The sequence below is a fragment of the Lampetra planeri genome, chromosome 2, assembly GCF_965212315.1.
Source record: "Lampetra planeri chromosome 2, kcLamPlan1.2.h2, whole genome shotgun sequence".
NCBI lineage: Eukaryota > Metazoa > Chordata > Hyperoartia > Petromyzontiformes > Petromyzontidae > Lampetra > Lampetra planeri.
This window is the reverse complement of record NC_136108.1, coordinates 23205539-23222941: the sequence shown is the minus strand read 5'-3', so window position 1 is coordinate 23222941 and position 17403 is coordinate 23205539. Positions and strand designations below refer to the sequence as shown.

The 17403-nt window shown below is 47.9% G+C and overlaps 1 protein-coding gene across 2 annotated transcripts in view; it reads right to left on the bottom strand.

Moving 5' to 3' along the window:
* Positions 1–17403, bottom strand: part of LOC144730273 (uncharacterized) — an 88509-nt gene that overhangs the window by 64308 nt on the left and 6798 nt on the right. For both annotated transcript variants that reach the window (XM_078610954.1, XM_078610964.1), the window contains exons 2-6: positions 11532–12858; positions 9988–10055; positions 9211–9371; positions 6375–6508; positions 3402–3484 (exon numbers count right to left, since the gene is read on the bottom strand). In XM_078610954.1, the coding sequence (XP_078467080.1) occupies positions 3402–3484; positions 6375–6508; positions 9211–9371; positions 9988–10055; positions 11532–12858 (1773 nt within the window). The remainder of the gene's footprint in view (positions 1–3401; positions 3485–6374; positions 6509–9210; positions 9372–9987; positions 10056–11531; positions 12859–17403) is intronic.

Here is a 17403-nt window from a genome sequence, read left to right as displayed (position 1 = left end):
ACAAGGCTGGAATGGGCTACAAGACCATCGCCAAGCAGCTTGGTGAGAAGGTGACAACAGTTGGTGCGATTACTCGCAAATGGAAGAAACACAAAATAACTGTCAATCTCCCTCAGCCTGGGGCTCCATGCAAGATCTCACCTCGTAGAGTTGCAATGATCATGAGAACGGTGAGGAATCAGCCCAGAACTACACGGGAGGATCTTGTCAATGATCTCAAGGCAGCTGGGACCATAGTCACCAGGAAAACAGTTGGTAACACACTACGCCGTGAAGGACTGAAATCCTGCAGCGCCCGCAAGGTCCCCCTGCTCAAGAAAGCACATATACATGCCCGTCTGAAGTTTGCCAATGAACATCTGAATGATTCAGAGGACAACTGGGTGAAAGTGTTGTGGTCAGATGAGACCAAAATGGAGCTCTTTGGCATAAACTCAACTCGTCGTGTTTGGAGGAGGAGGAATGCTGCCTATGACCCCAAGAACACCATCCCCGCCGTCAAACATGGAGGTGGAAACATTATGCTTTGGGGGTGTTTTTCTGCTAAGGGGACATGACAACTTCACTGCATCAAAGGGACGATGGACGGGGCCATGTACCGTCAAATCTTGGGTGAGAACCTCCTTCCCTCAGCCAGGGCATTGAAAATGGGTCGTGGATGGGTATTCCAGCATGACAATGACCCAAAACACACGGCCAAGACAACAAAGGAGTGGCTCAAGAAGAAGCAAATTAAGGTCCTGGAGTGGCCTAGCCAGTCTCCAGACCTTAATCCCATAGCAAATCTGTAGAGAGAGCTGAAGGTTCGAGTTGCCAAACGTCAGCCTCGAAACCTTAATGACTTGGCCAACTACAAAAAACGTCTGACCTCTGTGATTGCCAACAAGGGTTTTGCCACCAAGTACTAAGTCATGTTTTGCAGAGGGGTCATATACTTATTTCCCTCATTAAAATGCAAATCAATTTATAACATTTTTGACAAGCGTTTTTCTGGATATTGTTGTTGTTATTATGCCTCTCACTGTTCAAATAAACCGACCATTAAAATTATAGACTGATCATTTCTTTGTCAGTGGGCAAACGTACAAAATCAGCAGGGGATCAAATACTTTTTTCCCTCACTGTACATAGCAGGCGTTACCAAAAAGATTTCACGAATCTTAAACAAACACAAGATCCAGGTCCGATTCAGTACAGTACACACAATCTGTGATCTAATCCCATCTGTGAAGGATGTCATTCCTGACATGCAATATCCTGGAGTCTACAAACTAAGTTGCACCTGTGGTGATTGTTACATTGGGGAAACGAAACGTCATGTCTCGGTCCGTGTTCACGAGCACAAGGCAGATCTGAAACACGGCAGAACTAATACCTCCACCGTGGCTGACCACTGCTATAATGCTGTGGACTCTCACGATATTATTTTTTTCCGAGACCAAGGTGCTCTGCAAACCTTCGGGCTACTATCAAAGGTGTGTTCATGAAGCCATCCAGATATATAAACATAGACATAACTTCAACCGGGAAGATGGATACAGATTGAGCAATCATTGGAAGGATGTTATTAACCAGGTAAAACCATAACTGCTTTTGGCCTACCTTCATATCCGCATCTCCAATTTCCTAACCCTCCCACTCTAAGCACCGCCCACTTCCCCTCCCCGGCATTTTTTGCCGTGCTTGTGTCTTACTTGTAGCCTCCACTCCCTCTACCCCACACCCCCACCCTCCCTGTCTCCCCTCCCTGTCTCTCCTCCCTGGCTCCTCCCCCCCTTACCTTTCCTCTATGGCCTCTTGTTGCAGCAGTCCCTTTTTGCCCACTTCAGCAATTGTTTCTTGCTGTGGTTGCCCCACCTGATGACGGACGCTTGTGTTGCGCCCGAAACGTCGTGATTTTATTTATTTTATTTTATACCTACGTGACTTTACCGAAAGAACCAAAGAGTACATGTTTTATTATTAATTTTCATCGTGTTTATCCAGTAAAGCCTCAGTGAGTTCAAGACTCTTTTGTCCGTAGGCCCCTTCCGGGTTTTCAAAGTAGGGAGTGATGTTGCTGCTGCTCCTGCGTGATCGCAAATTTTGTCATTTACCATGTAAAGTTTTAGCATTGGGATGTTTGATAAATATTGGTTAAATTTCGATTTAAAGCTTTCATGACTGCAGGGATTCATCTTCTTGGTTCTTTCGGTAAAGTCACGTAGAAGGGAAATAATAAAATAATAAAAATAAAACATAATAAAATTATTCTCATGACGTTTCGGCCACAACGCAAGAAGCCGTCCTCAGGTGAAGACCAGGTCTGTCGGGGAGACAGCGTCTGAATGAAACACCACCACGCTTGGAGCGTCTATTTAAGCTGGGTTGAAAGGGGGGAAGGGCACCTTGACAAAATAATTTGCATATCAAGAGGAATTTAGCATATTTATGGGAAATGCAGGTATGTGATTAGTACTACGTAAAAAACTAAAGTATAAACTACATAGTATCATCAGTATACTGAATATACTCTCCAGTATATATTTATAAACTACATAGTATCATCAGTATACTAAATATACTCTCCAGTATATATTTAGTATACTGATGATACTATGTAGTTTATACTTTAGTTTTTTACGTGGTTGTTTAGTTACTGCAGCTACATACTATTAACATTCCTTCCCTTTATTAATACTACCCCTATCCCCTACCTTTGATGCTGCTAATCCTGCATAATGCACGGGCATAATATGACTTTGAAACCCCTCGCCCATCTCCTACGCATTTCACAAGTAGTACTAATCACATACCTGCATTTCCCAAAAATATGCTAAATTCCTCTTGATATGCAAATTATTTTGTCAAGGTGCCCTTCCCCCCTTCCAACCCAGCTTAAATAGACGCTCCAAGCGTGGTGGTGTTTCATTCAGACGCTGTCTCCCCGACAGACCTGGTCTTCACCTGAGGACGGCTGCTTGCGTTGTGGCCGAAACGTCATGAGAAAATTTTTATTATGTTGAATTTTTATTATTTTATTATTTCCCTTCTACGTGACTTTACCGAAAGAACCAAGAAAATATTGGTTATATTCTGCATGTGCATTTAGCTATCGGAGGAAACTGAAGAACTTGGAGGAAACAAGGGGAAAGAATACAAACTCCAGGCAGAAAGGCACTCCGAGTCAGGAATCGAATCCAGGTCCTTTTGGCTGAGGCACAAGCGGCAACACTGTGCCACCACACAACCCAACGTGAGTCTGTTACGGACTCTATACCATTTGGTGAAAGAAAGCAAAGTTTATCCATTGCCATCTTCACTGGTGGATAAAAAAAACAGCCAGAGAAACTACACATTTATATGGCAGGGACCAGTCAACCCGCAAGACCCCAACGGGTGACTCATGTAACCCACAGTACCTGTAGCGACGTGGCGTCTGCAGAGACTTGGGTCCTCAGCCGAGTCTCCAGCTCCTCCAGCAGGGCCCACAGACTCAGAGGCTCTGCTCGCACCAGGGTTGGCCAGGAGGATTTGTAAGGGAGGGAGGAGAGAGGCGAGGCAGGGAGATTACATGGACTGAAACTTGTATAAATGTACACACACATACATATATATTTCTAGAATATAAAAAATGTAAAGTGTGTAAAATATGTCTTGATGCATAAGGTTGCTGAGCGCAGTAGGCCCAAAACTTCAAGGGGCCAGCAACAAACAGCACCAATAAAGTTGTAATGGATGAGGTGACACGTTTCTTAAAATGAGCAGGGTTATTGTGAGAGCTTGGAGAAAAGAGACCTCCAGTGTTGTGAGTGGGTGGGTGAGTGTGTTGTTGTGACTTGCTATGTGGTGAATGATTCATTATGTGTTGTTGTGATCTGCATTGCGGCGAGTGAGTGGGTTGGTGGGTGAGTCAGTGGGTGAGTCAGTGGGTGGGTGAGCGAGTCACTGAGTAAGTGAATAGGGAAGTGAGTGAGTGGGCAAGTCTGTTATGACCTGGAGTGTGGTGATTGAAGACAATATTGATGAGACAAAACAGTCAGCCTGGTGGCAGACCGAGTCCTCAAAGTGGGTGGAGGAATAAATGAGTAAAGTTCATTGGAACAGGAACCATGGTGGTAGTAACAATAGAAGAGTGATAAGGAGGTGACGGACTGCTGGTGCCTGGAGTGAATCGATTCGTCCTGGAACAAACAAACCGACTCCTTTACTCTGAATTCTATCAAGTGTCGCATTACTATTATCTTATTTTTATTTTGCTGTCTCAAGACTGTTTTTCAGTAGGGGGGGTGCAATGATTGCCACGTGTTATCCCAACTGAATAATTACCAGTGTACATTTGCTACGAACGACGTCGCGGTGATCTTGAACGTCCCCCACGGAGCAGCACGGACGGTGCGCTGAGCATTCAACGGTTAAGTTCCGTACCGCACCACGTCGCTATTCACCGTGGCGGCCCGGCGGATTTGCAGCGCCAACCTCCGCCATGGTGGCCAAAGCACGACATCCGGCGTACAAAGCAAAACTCCCTTACAATGTCCAGGTGACGTCGAGGGGAGGGTGATGCACGGGCACAGAGGCGCAGCAGACACATTTATCAAAAAGTGCCCGTAATTTGTCAATTGTGTTCATGCGAAATTTCGTAAACTGAACGTTCGTAAAACAAGGGATACCTGTACTGCGAAAAACCTAGCAGGACCCTCCCCTGCCAGGTGACCCCCGCTACCTGGTAGGGGCCATTAGGAGGGGACTCTGACAGCAGTGGAAAGCAAGCCAGAGCAGCCAACTCAGAGCACCTCACACGTCCAAACTTCTCAAGACTGGACAGGCGAGATCGGGCGGAGTTCGTAAGGTGCTGTTGTGTTCACGGAGGTGGTGGCGCTGCCCTTTAGTGAATGTCACATTTGGCCCGTCCCAACACCCGCCACCCTACCTGTCTCCATGCCAGTCTTCCTGTCTACCTCCTTGCAACACGAGTGCAATCATCACCATATCCCTTTAGTGATTTTTCTGTAAGAGAATTTTACTTTGAACGATTTTGAAGTATGTATGTTGAACTTCTTTCGCACCATACGTAGCCTAATTGGAAGTGCGTGTTTTGTTACAGAAACTTTATTCTTGTAAACATTGCTTGTGTGTTTGTGGACTGTTTTTAATCGCATCCATAATTGCAGTTGTTTTAGTTTTGATTTATATGACTATGCCTGTTGTTATGCATTGGCTTTTGTCAAATGAGACTCTAACCTGGTTTCTTGAGTTCCACTCACTCTGGTTACACAAAATCAACTTGACACTTAAAACTCTGCTGCATGCACGAATCAATCCCAGCTTTTCTTATTGCATTGATTATACTCTTTAGTTCTTTTGGTAAAGTCACGTAGTTATAAATTAAATAAAATAAATCATGACGTTTCGATCGCAACACAAGTGGTTGTCATCAGGCCAAATCACTACCGCTTGTGTTGCGATCGAAACGTCGTGATTTGTTTTATTTTATTTATAACTAAGTGACTTTACCGAAAGCACCAAAGAGTATGGATTCCTGCAGTCACGAAAGCTTCAAATCTGCATTGATTATATTTTATTTAGTTTTTTCATCAGGAAAGCCTCACTAGAGTCTTAAAAATCGTGTGTCCTTTCAGATAATGAGCGAAGGAACAATGCCTGGCACTTACATCAGGTTTGGTGAACACCTCGCAGTGTTTACACATTTGAGTTCATCGTTGTGTTATTTATTTTAACTGCGATTATGCTTTTTTCACCCAGGAAAGCCTCAGTGAGAGTCTTGTTCAGGAGGATCCTGCCAGGTTTTTAACATTAGAGAGGCGATGTTGGTGCTGCTGCTGTGTAATCCAAATTGCGAAATAAAATGGTAATTTTTCAACATTGGGATGTTTTGGCCAATACTGGTTACACTGTGTGTGGTATTTTAATAGGTATGGCAGAAAACTGGAGAATCCGGAGGAAACCCATGCAGAACAGGGGGAGAGAATACAAACTCCACACAGAGAGGCGCCCGAGTTGGGAATCAAACCCAGGGTTCTTGCTGTGAGGCACGAGTGTTACCACTATACCACCACCCTGCCATTGAAATGATAAACTACAATGTAGTAGGGGAGATCCTTGAATATCACGGGAGAATCATTTGCAATTTCGACCTATTGCAGGCAAGCCCTCTGTATGCCAACTTAGCAATCGCGGAGGTTAGTTTTGGCCTTCCGCTGGGGTATAGTCGCGAGGTGCGGGTGTCACCACTGCACCACCACCACCGCTGCCACCTTTCTAGCTAGGTGCCCTATTGGCCGGGCCGTGCCTCCTGCCAAGACTCTAGATCTGTCCCCACGGTGCCCTGAGGCCCCGCCATGTCAGCTGTGCTAGCCGCTCCCGGCACCCACCGTCAGCAACAGGAGCCGCCCCTTCGGCACGCCCACGGCTCGGGGAGGGCCCGGGGCTGGGCGCGCCCCGGACGAGGTGGCCGCACTCGAGCAGCAGCTCCCGCAGGCGCCAGCCGGCTCGGAACACCTCCTCCCTGCCTCGCACATGGCACACGCGACGCATCGTCCGTATTGTGTATAGTGTAGTGTATAGTGTCATTTATGGTGTATAGTGTGGTGTAGTGTGCGGTGTGGAGTGCACTGTGTATAGTGTAGTATATAGTATAGTGTACAATGTAGTTTATAGTGTGTGTGATGAAAAGTATACTGTATAGTGTAGCATATGGTGCATAGTGTAGCGTAGTGTATTGTGTAGTGTGCAGTGTATAGTGTAGTCTATAGTGTAGTATGCGGTGTATAGTTTAGTACGTGGTGTATAGTGTAGTGTGTGGTGTAAAGTGTGGTGTATAGTGTAGTGTGCGGTGTATAGTGTAGTGTATGGTGTATAGTGCAAGGTATATATTGAATAGTATTGTAGTCCAGCCAAAACAACCCCCATTTCCTCGATGGTGCCAGATGGTAACGCTGTCGTGTCTGTAAGCAATATCATGGGGGGTGGACCGATTCAAATTGGCTGTTCCCCATGTGGTGCTCATAGCCACTACAGCAGAACAAAAGGGCTCTAGACGGGTGCGCCCCCTCTACCCTCAAATTAATTACCACTAAACCACGTGTAAAATATTATTTGGGTCTTTCGGTAAAGTCACGTAGATAGCTTCAAATTAATAAAATTAATAAATAAAAAACTACCACGTTTCGATCACAACACAAGCGATTGTCATCAGGAGGAAAAAAGAGGGGGAAAGCTGCTGACTTCAGACTGTTCTAGAGGTTTAAAATGGGTATAGTCCAAGGGTCATAAACGAAGTGGGCGGGGCTAGTGATGTTAATGTGAGAAATTAGCATGTCAATGTAAGATCGGAGAGCGGCCTCCACGGCGAGCGCGCGGAGGTGGCTATGTACCCATCTTCTGGTTTGAAATTGTGTCCGTGCCTGCACATATGGATGTCTTCATGAACGAATCTTTGTTGATAGCCAGTGGGCTTACAAAGTACCTTCGTCTTCGAGAAATCTATTTCGTGTGAGCCAATCGCATTAAAACAATGATCAGCCACGGCCGACGTGTTGGTTCTACCGTGTTTCAAATCTGCCTTATGCTCACGAACACGGTCCGAGACATGTAGCTTGAACCTATCTACGTGACTTTACCGAAAGACCCAAAGAATATGAATTCCTGCAGTCACGAAAGCTTTAAGTCAGGTGAAAAATATCAAGCCAAGCTTGGTCTGGAGGCCCCAGGGAGACAGAGGTCTATGACATCTCCTATCCAAACCTTATTTGGCGAAGCCAGGAGACTGAATCTGGACCCTTAGCGTTCCTCCCAAAATGGAAAAAGCCACTGCGAGTGGGCACGTGAAATGTTCGAATGCTCACTGTGGAGAAGAGGCTGCCACTCCTCTGTCGACAGATGGACCGGTACCGCCTGGGTCTCTGTAGTATTCAAGAGATTCTGGCTCCAGTCAATAGGAGGTGGACAGTCCTCTACTTGGGCAGGAAACGCCAAACAATTATTTTCTGAACAAGAAAATGAAGGGGGTGTGGGAACCTGGTGCTGAGTTGTGGAAAGCTGTAATCTCAGGCTACTGTGGGCTCGCCGCTCCATCAACAGTAGGCAAGGAATGGTGGAGGGATCCAGGGAAGGCCGATGAGTCAGATGGCTTCTATGACCTCCTGTCACAGGTGCTGGCTAAAGTGGCCCCTCGGGATAGTCATCCTGTTGGGTAACTTTAATGCCAGAGTGGGTCATGACGCAGGTACCCGAGCTGAAGTGATTGAAAGGCATGGGCCAGATTAGCTCAATGACAATGGCAGAAGGCTGCTAGACTTCTGTGCAGGCCCATGGGCTTGTAATTGCCAACATGCTGTCCCAGCACATCATAGATGCAAGACCTTCCATGGAGCTGATCTGCCCAACGACCATCGGCTTGTCATTTGTAACATGCGTCTACCATTCCTCCACTGCGGTGGTGGGTGTTCATCTCAGACACCATTCAAAACTACAGTGCCCTGGTCTCAGCTAGCTGAAGTTGCGAAAACGTTATCATCGCTTGCAGCTGGGGTTGGTATTGTCCTGATGCCCAGGAAAAATGGGCGAGGTTTAGGACTGTGGCTAATGCAGCTGCAATGGCTGGTTTGGATACACGGTCCAGACCTTCCCAGAGACTCTGGCTGATCTTCACCATTATTCCTTTCGGGAAAATCACTCCAGCTCAATGCAAATTTACTTTACTCGGCAATTCTCACGAATGCAACCCCCAGGTTAAGCGGGGAATTGCTGTACTGGAGACCTCTGGACGATCATGAGGACTCACTGACAGACTGTCCGTATCGACAGTTCTCGATTTATAAATGGGTTCCGTTCCTGAGACCCGTTTGAGAGTTGAACGGTTGGCAAGTCGGAACACAATAATGTATCGTATATAAATGCACATCGTCAGCGCTGCGCCCGGCTGCCTTTGACTCCCCAGTGGTGATGTTTACACACCGTACCAGGTACTCATTTGAGGCTGAGTCGACCTAGGGGAAGCCCAAGACCCATTAAAATGATCGTCACTGGTATTGGTCATGAGCAGGAATCGAAATCGGGTCGCCGGGTAGGTCATAGAGTGCGCTAACCATTACACTACCGCTCCCCACACACACACACGGGGGCACGCACACACCCGCATGGGTAAAAAAGTTAACAAATCTCAGGAGAGGTTGAGAAAGCTAGACCAGTGCCCTAAACTAAACTCACCGCTCCTTCTGCAGAGCTGCCCTCTGGGCTTGCAGGCTGCTGGGAGGCTGCTCAAGCTTGAGGGAAGACCTCCCCAGCTCCTCCAACGACTCTGCCGCTCCGTCATGAACGTCCGCCGTGCCGCCTTTCACAGCCGCCTCCCCAGTTAGCTCTCCTCTTCCCTGCCAGGGGCACAAGCATCAGATGGTTGACCCCAACCTCCAAGACGAACAATGCAGGGCCCTCGCGGGAACAATGACAACGGGAGAGAGGGAAGCAGTGCCGAGTTCAGTCAGGGTGAGAACTCAAGAGAGCAGGTTAGAGGTGCATTTTTTTAATTTTATCAGGTAAGGTCCACTGAACTATATAGCTCTTTTTTCAGAATGGACCTGTCCACAAATGATAGTTCAACGAAGTGGCCTTATCATGTGGAAATGTATCGCAGCCATTTTCACTAAACACATGTTTCTGAATGTGGAGGGAAAAACCGGAAGACCTGGGGAAAAATCCACACGACCATGGGGGGAGAGAGATGCAAACTCCAAATATACAGCAGGCTTTGGGGTCGAGATTGAACCCATGACCTCCTGTATATCAGGTGAGGTAGTTAACATCTCGCCATTGTGGCACGACAGTGACTCGGGCCACCAAAATGATGAAAGCAATAATAAACAAATACAGTGTGGCAAGTAATCAAATAAAAATCTGGGCAAAAACAACCATGTAAAAGTTACAATTTAAAACAGCACAAAGCCTCTTTCTTAATTCCTCTTCATCGCACCATCAATCATCCATCACCTTCTCTTGGCGAGTCGGTAGCTGCTCCTTCAGAGACGCCCTCTCCTGCTCGAACACGGAGAGCTCCTCTGGAAAGCAGAGCACATGGCACGGACGACTTAGCACCGTTCATGTTCACAATGATGTATGTCCATCGCCAGGTTTGTCGTGTGTGACACCGCGCACACAGTTTTCGTTAAGATTCACAGCCACGGGGAAACCACGGGCAAGCTGAAAGGCAGCCAGAACTGGCGCCAGAAATTTCCAAGCTCTGTTGTCCTATATTGGGATGTTTGGCCAAGTCCATTAACAAGTGATTATTATATACGTGGGAGGAAACGGAGTAGCAGGAAAAAACCCACGCGCACGTTGTGCACTGGGGGGAATAACTCTTAATCCCCATACAGATGGAATTTAGATGTAAATGAACCCACTTGCTCTACTGCCATCACATCCTGGCTACAATCCAGGAAATAGCAATCGCGACGCCCTACGAGTGTGTGCCTGATCCACCAACCCTGGCTGTCGAAGAGTTGGCATTGGTCTTTTGTCAAATATTTAGGATATTACCTATATATTTTTTTACGCTTTTACATGGTGCAAAAAACGCAACAAAGGGCTTCAGAGTGCCAAACAGTATAGATATATTTTTTTACATCTATAGTTTATCTAACATATAGGAAATAAGGGGAATTTAAGTTTATTCCTAAATGAGGCAATCTCGGCGGTCAGGTGCAGTTCTTCAGGCAGAGAGCATTCCAAATCTGACGGAACTAAAAATCCCGAGCTCCAAAACTTTTTGCTGACTGAGGATTGTGGTCACAGTGTGAAGATCTCAGACTCCGAGAACAAGGGTTTGTGAAGCTGCAGTTTACCAGTCAATTATCTAAGCAACTGCTGAAAGAGTGCTTTGCAAAGTAAGCACAGTAAGTTGAATCGTGCAGCACAGAATCTCAATTGGGAAGCCGGCGGCGTAGGTCCGGTAAAGTTTGGGAGGTTGGGTCCCACTGAGAATGACTGGTCAGTCAAAAGTCACGCAGAGGTGTTTTGAATGCCCTGGATTAGTCTATACATCGGCATAAATGAAGTCATAGATCTATCGATAGTTTTTTTATATTATTTTGACCATAGGCATAATTAGAAATTAAATTGAAGGTGGCCATTGCACAATCTGTGCGTGGCGTTGCTATTAGCGCTGAATGGGGTCCCTGGAGTGCCTTTGCAAATGACTTCATCTGGAAGTTCCAAGAGCAAGACATGGGAAAGGTTGAGAGTAGGGCCATCCCTTGAGGGGTGCGGGCTCCAGGGCAAATCAACCGATGCCTTCAAACTAAACCGAAATATATTACATCTTAGACCGAAGCACAGAGGCCCCCACCCCCCAAAGCGCGGGGCCCAGGGCAGTCACCCCGATTCGCTATAACCGAGGGACGGCTCTGGTTGAGAGTGATATGAGAAGTAGGAGAGTATGTGAGAGGGTGCGAGAGCGTGCGACACATACAAGAACGAATGCTCGCGCATTAAGGTTAAAAACGCCTTTATCGTATGGGCGATGGGGCTCTTACCTGGCGACGTCGTGAGTGCTGACAGGGGCACAATGTCTCTGCACTGCTGCGGGGGAGCGCCGAGACGCTGCCGTAGTGCTCGGCATAGCCCCCTTACCGCAAGCAGTTGCTGCAGCTCTGGACTCAACGTGGCCGTTTTCACGCCGGCGCTCTTGGCGTCGGCGATTGAATTGCCATCGGCACCTCGAGGAGCCTCCTCCGCATCACCTCCAGCAGCTTCGGCGTCGTTCAGGAGCGAGAGAACGTGCACCAGCTCCTCCTGTAAGGCAGCCAGCTGCTGACCGTACTCGCAGCGTCGCTTTTCCTCCTGCTTCTCCTCCTGCTGCTGCTGCTCCCGACTCGCTCTCTCGGCCTCCAGCTCAGCACGAGCCTCGACATTTGCAGCGTGTTTGTTCGAACCCTCGCCACTCGCCCCTTCCCCGTCTGCAGCTGACGCGGGAAGCGGTTGCGAGTGCCTTTGTTCCAACGCCTGCCTCAGTGCATCCATCTGTAGTTCTGCGAGTTCCATTTCCTTCCGATGCTCGGAGCGAAGGTCACTCTGCATCGCCACAAATTCCTCCGCCCGCCGGCCCCGCTCTTCCTCCACGACCTCCTCCAGTTCCCGCATGTGGCTTCTCTCCAGGTCCTCCACGAGCCTCTTGACATCGTCCTCGCTATAACGCAGCCGCTCGCTCTCCTTGGCGTCGCGCTCCATCATGTCCACCCGCACGCGGTAGTTCTCCACCTCCTGCAACGATTCGAATTCAAGCTCCGTGTTGGCGTTGAGCGCCAGCGCCAGCTGCTCGCGCAGACCCTGCATTGTCTGCTGCATCAGCTCGGCGCGCCGCTTCAAGCCCTTGGCCTTCAGCCCCAGTTCCTTGTTGACTTCTCGCAGGAGCTTTGCGTGCTGCTCGGCCTTCACTTTGTGCTCCAAGTACTTGTCAATGGACTTCTTGTGGCCGCAGATCAAGGCCCCCATCTCGATTTTGTGCTGTAGGCTCAGTCTGGACGCCTGCTTTTTGAAATCGTTGTTCAACTCCTCCCTCAGCTCATCCTCTCGGCTCCGCCAGGCGACCTCCCTCACTGACGAGCCGGTGAAGAACTCAATGTCCCCGCCGGGCGATTCCTGGTCGAAGTCGTCCACTTGCTCACAGAGCTCCCTCACCATCTCGTCCACCCGCACGAGGCCGTCGCTTAATGTCGCGGTCACCTCATCACTCTTGGCCTCCTTGCAAAGTTTCTCCAGATCGGCAAGAGTCTCGTGAAGTTGCTGCCTCAGCTTCGCCACTCTTCGCTCTCTTGTGAGTGGCTGCTCAAAGACGTCTTCATCTTCCCCTCCTTCTACAATCTTGGAACGAACACGAAAAATGTTAGTACATCAAAGCTTTGCCCATCGGGGCTGGGGTTATGTTCTTTCAAATAGCCACAAACGGCAAATCCGTGATCCGCAAGCTCAAAGGCAAATTGGTAACATAGGGTTTGGTTCACGGTTCGTAATGACACCCACCCCCCTCCTTATGTTTTATGTTACCCTACGACAACCCAAACATTAAACATAAAGTATTTTGAATGTAAGACATGATTAATATATTCTACAGTGTTAAATATAATTTGTATGGTAAATGTATAGAATGAAAACAATTAACATAGTGTATAATACTGTACACATATCTGTGTACAGTACTGTACACGACAGGAAGAAACATCACAGGCGGCTGAACCTCACTGCCTCTTCACTGAAGGCTGGGAACACCGCGTGGCCTTGGACCCTGGATGGGCCGCCTGTGTTCTTCCACGGCAGCATCATCGCGAACAGTGCAGTTACAATGCGTACAAGAATGTCGCGGTCAAACGCGAATAGTCGAGCCACAGGAGGGCGATCGGTGAACTGTATCTCAATTAATTTACTGCTAAACCACAAAACCGCGATAGCTAAACCGGCAAGAGAGAAGGGTTTGCTGTACTGCAATAATTAACCACACGCAAACATACCATGGAACATAAGCTATCTAGATTAAATCATTTCAAATAATTTCAATTATTTTCTCTTAAATAAAGTTGCTGAGAATAGGCTGAAACAATATATGGCTGGTAAAAAAACAGCACGATGAAAGTTACAAGAGATTCTTGACTTGAGCAAGGTTATTTTACGAGGCTGGGGGAAGAGAGACGATGGAAGGGAACTTCTGAGTGCAGGGCAGTGCAAGGGGAGAAGCAGATAGAGATGCGTTGTAACCTGCAGTGTGGTGAGTGGGTGAGGGGAGTGTTGAGTGGATGGGTGGGTGAGTAACTGTTGCTGTGAACTGCAGCGTAATCAGCGGTTGAACGAGTGGGTTGAGTCAGTGGGTGGGCGAGTATTCTTTGTGAACTGCAGTGTGGTGGTTGAGTACATGGTTGAGTGGGTGAGTGGATGGGTGGTTGAGTGAGTGGGTGAGTGTTTCTGTGACCTGCAGTGTGGTGATTGACACAATATGGAGGAGGGGATGACACACTCTCACAGATCGAGTCCTCAACATTGGTGGAGCAATGTGAAGTTCACGATAAAATTACTGTACACTTCAGATATTATATAAAGTGATTTTTCAGACTAATCGGATGACATATTCTTCAGTTATCTGTCCCACTGCATTACACAGCACAAGTCACTCATCTCTTAAAAATAACATCACGACCAAACAGCATTCAAATAAACCGAGTTATATCTTTTCCTCCTCGATAGAAACCCAACGACCGTCAACTGCAACAACAATGCAAGCCGAAAACCGTTACATTCTTTGACATCGGTCAAACCAACGCGAGTAAGAGAGGAGTGGCTTTCGGGAAACTCCCAAATTGAAATGTCATGTATGTAAAAGTTATTTCGCACCGTACGTAGCCAACCATGCAATCGGAGTTGCGGGGGAAGGAGAACAACCCAAACACAAAAAGCAATTCTAAAGAAATTAGTTTTCTTTTGAGAAAATGCACTTTCATAGAAAACCCATAGAGATACAAAGAATCATAGACTCAAAGAGAAATGTTAATGACAAGTCACATTAGTGTGATTGTGGCCATGCAACCAAAAGCTATGGACTGTAGAATACTCAGAGACACAAAGAGATACATTAAAGGCAAGCAACAGTAGTAAGATTGTGTCCATGCAACCCAAACTATGGACTTTACAGTAGACTCGTAGAGATACAAAGACTCTGCCACAAAGAGATGCAGAGCGATTCAAAGCGATACATTAAAGACAAGCCACAGTAGTGCAACTGTGGCCATGCAACCCAAACTATGGGCCATATATAGTGAACGATTGTGGTCTGTACTCCTTCATTGGAGGAGGAACAGCCAAACTACACGAACTCTCTCTCCTGAAGCCCTCTCGTCAAGGCATGTAGACCTCGACATTGCGATGTAGCTCCTAAACCATATTGGCATCTTAAAGCAAGAATATAATACTGTGTGTTCAGTAGTGGTACCATATTCATTTTGCCAATCCACTATTGCAGGGGTCGGCAACCAAAATAACAAGAGCCATATTTTCGAATTCGGTAAAAAACTCAATATTTCAAGAGCCGCAATGCATGTGAATACGTCTAGAGACGGTGGTCCTTAATAAGTAACGTCACGAAACGGCTTCGGAGCCAGAGGTTGCTGACCCCTGTACTATGGTAATCCACTCGAGTCTACTTACATTGAGAGACAACATGAATGGGCACGTGAATGAGCGATCACATGAGGGTTAATGCCACCATGGAGCAGGGAGATGTCATCTCCATAAGTGATCGATTGATGAAGCAGAACATTGGAGCCACATTTGCAAATATATTCTGTAACTTTGATCCTTACCCGTGTACCATCGATTGTTACATTTCAACGTGCAATTTATTCGAGGGAACGTGTGTTGTCTTCGTGTGGTCTGGGACTGTTGTTGTTTTGCTGCCTTGCTCCAAGCTTGCATTTGGTGTAGAAAAATTGGCAGGAATTGATGTACTTGTGCAACTTGTAGTTATACACTTTATTTATATCTATGTGTTTCGTGACTTGCTTACCTTTTCCCTACTTTGCACTTCTATCATTTTTTTGTAACCCACCAACCCGTCCCTTCTGCATATCTGTGAAAAAAGAGCTTCATCGCTCATCAGATTCCTCCTGCAGTCTAAGCAACGATTCTGATTCTGGAGTGGCAGACAACATAATGGGACACGTTCGCCAAGGAGAGGAGATAGAGCGATGAAATGGGAACAGGTGCAGGGCGGATCGTTAACATCACAGGGTCGCGAGACGTTTCGCTAGCCACTTGGGGAGGCCTGCATCCAGCAGTAGATGGACCATGGATGGTGATGTTGTTATAAACGTCACGATTCTGCTGTGGCTCCTGCCCAACGCTTTATAGAGCAGCAGCAGCAACACCTTATCTTGATACGCGTCAACTGCTCCCTTTTAAACATCATCTATGGGGGTGCTATTTGTTGCTGCCCGTTAGACTTGTTGGGCCTTTTGGGCTCGCCCGACGACTTTGTTCGAGTTACATACCCCACACACACACCCCACACACACACCGTACACATAATCCACACACCCCCCACACACACCCCCCCCCCACACACACAACAACAACCGCCATTCGCCACTAAGTGGCGGTGACGTCACCACGACGCTTGTGCCAGGCCATGTGCACCTTGAGGCCACGTGAAGTGTCGAACGCCCGCTGGCAGGAGGTCACGGGGTAGACCCAGGTGTCACGGGTCGACTGACTGAGATGACCGAGATGACTGGCTGATGCACCACCTGTGCCCCCTACTGTGCCAACTTGCTGTGCTTTAGCCACCCGGCGCGCCGCTCGTTGTTGTGAGCGTCGCTCCTCTGCCCTCCGTTGTTGGAAGGCGATTGCCTCCAACTGCCCAGTAGCGTCCTTCACGAGCCTCCTCCACAGAGGCCGATCTTGACACCGCTGGTACCAGTCATCGGCAAGTCCACTCAGCTCCACGTCCTCCTGTACCACATCACTCCATCTCTTCTCTAGCCCGTGCCGCGCCCGTTTAGCCCCCTCGATCCGGCCGAACAAAAGCTATTTAGGCATACGGTGGCTGGGCATGCGGGCTACATGACCTAGCCAACGCAGCCTTGCCTGCCGGAGGAGCTCACCGATGGGACTTTGCCCAGATCTTTCAAGGATTTATGAGCTCCTCACACAATCCAGCCTGGTTAAACCCAGGATGGATCGTAGGCAGGCCAGCCTAAATGTTTCTAACCGGCGAAGATGCTCCATTAGGGGGGTCCACGTTTCGCAAGCGTAGAGAAGGGAGGGAATGACTGTGGCCGAGAAGACCTGAAGCTTCGTGCGGAGCGACAGACCATGTAGCTTCCACACAGCGTTACGCAACCGATGAAAAGATATTGCCGCTCGACTGATTCGGAGTGAGACCTCTGCTGTTAAACTGGAGCCGGTCATAAGCACACTGCCCAGGTATGGGAAACTCTCCACTCTCTCCACAACTGCCCCATCACCGATTGGGAGTTGTGTGGGTGGAGTGTCCGATGGTACAAAATACCCATGCAGGTGCTTAGTTTTGGTTGGGTTGATGGTAAGGCCCAACCTCTTAGTGGCACGCTCCAGTCTCAGCAGCAGCGTCTCCAACTCCTTCTCTGAATGAGCAGCTATTACCAAATCATCGGCATACATAACGTGGTTGACCAATAGGGAGCCATCCCTTGATCGCACCCGGGCATCGATCAGCCTCCCATTATATCTGTACCAAAAGGAAATTACCTCGGTACAACTATTGAAGGCTTCACAAACTACGTGGTCAAAATAGATGTTAAATAATGTGGGAGCCAGAGGACATCCCTGTTGCACCCCAAGGTGTACAGGGAATGGCTCTGACTCCCGGCCACGTAGTTTTACCCG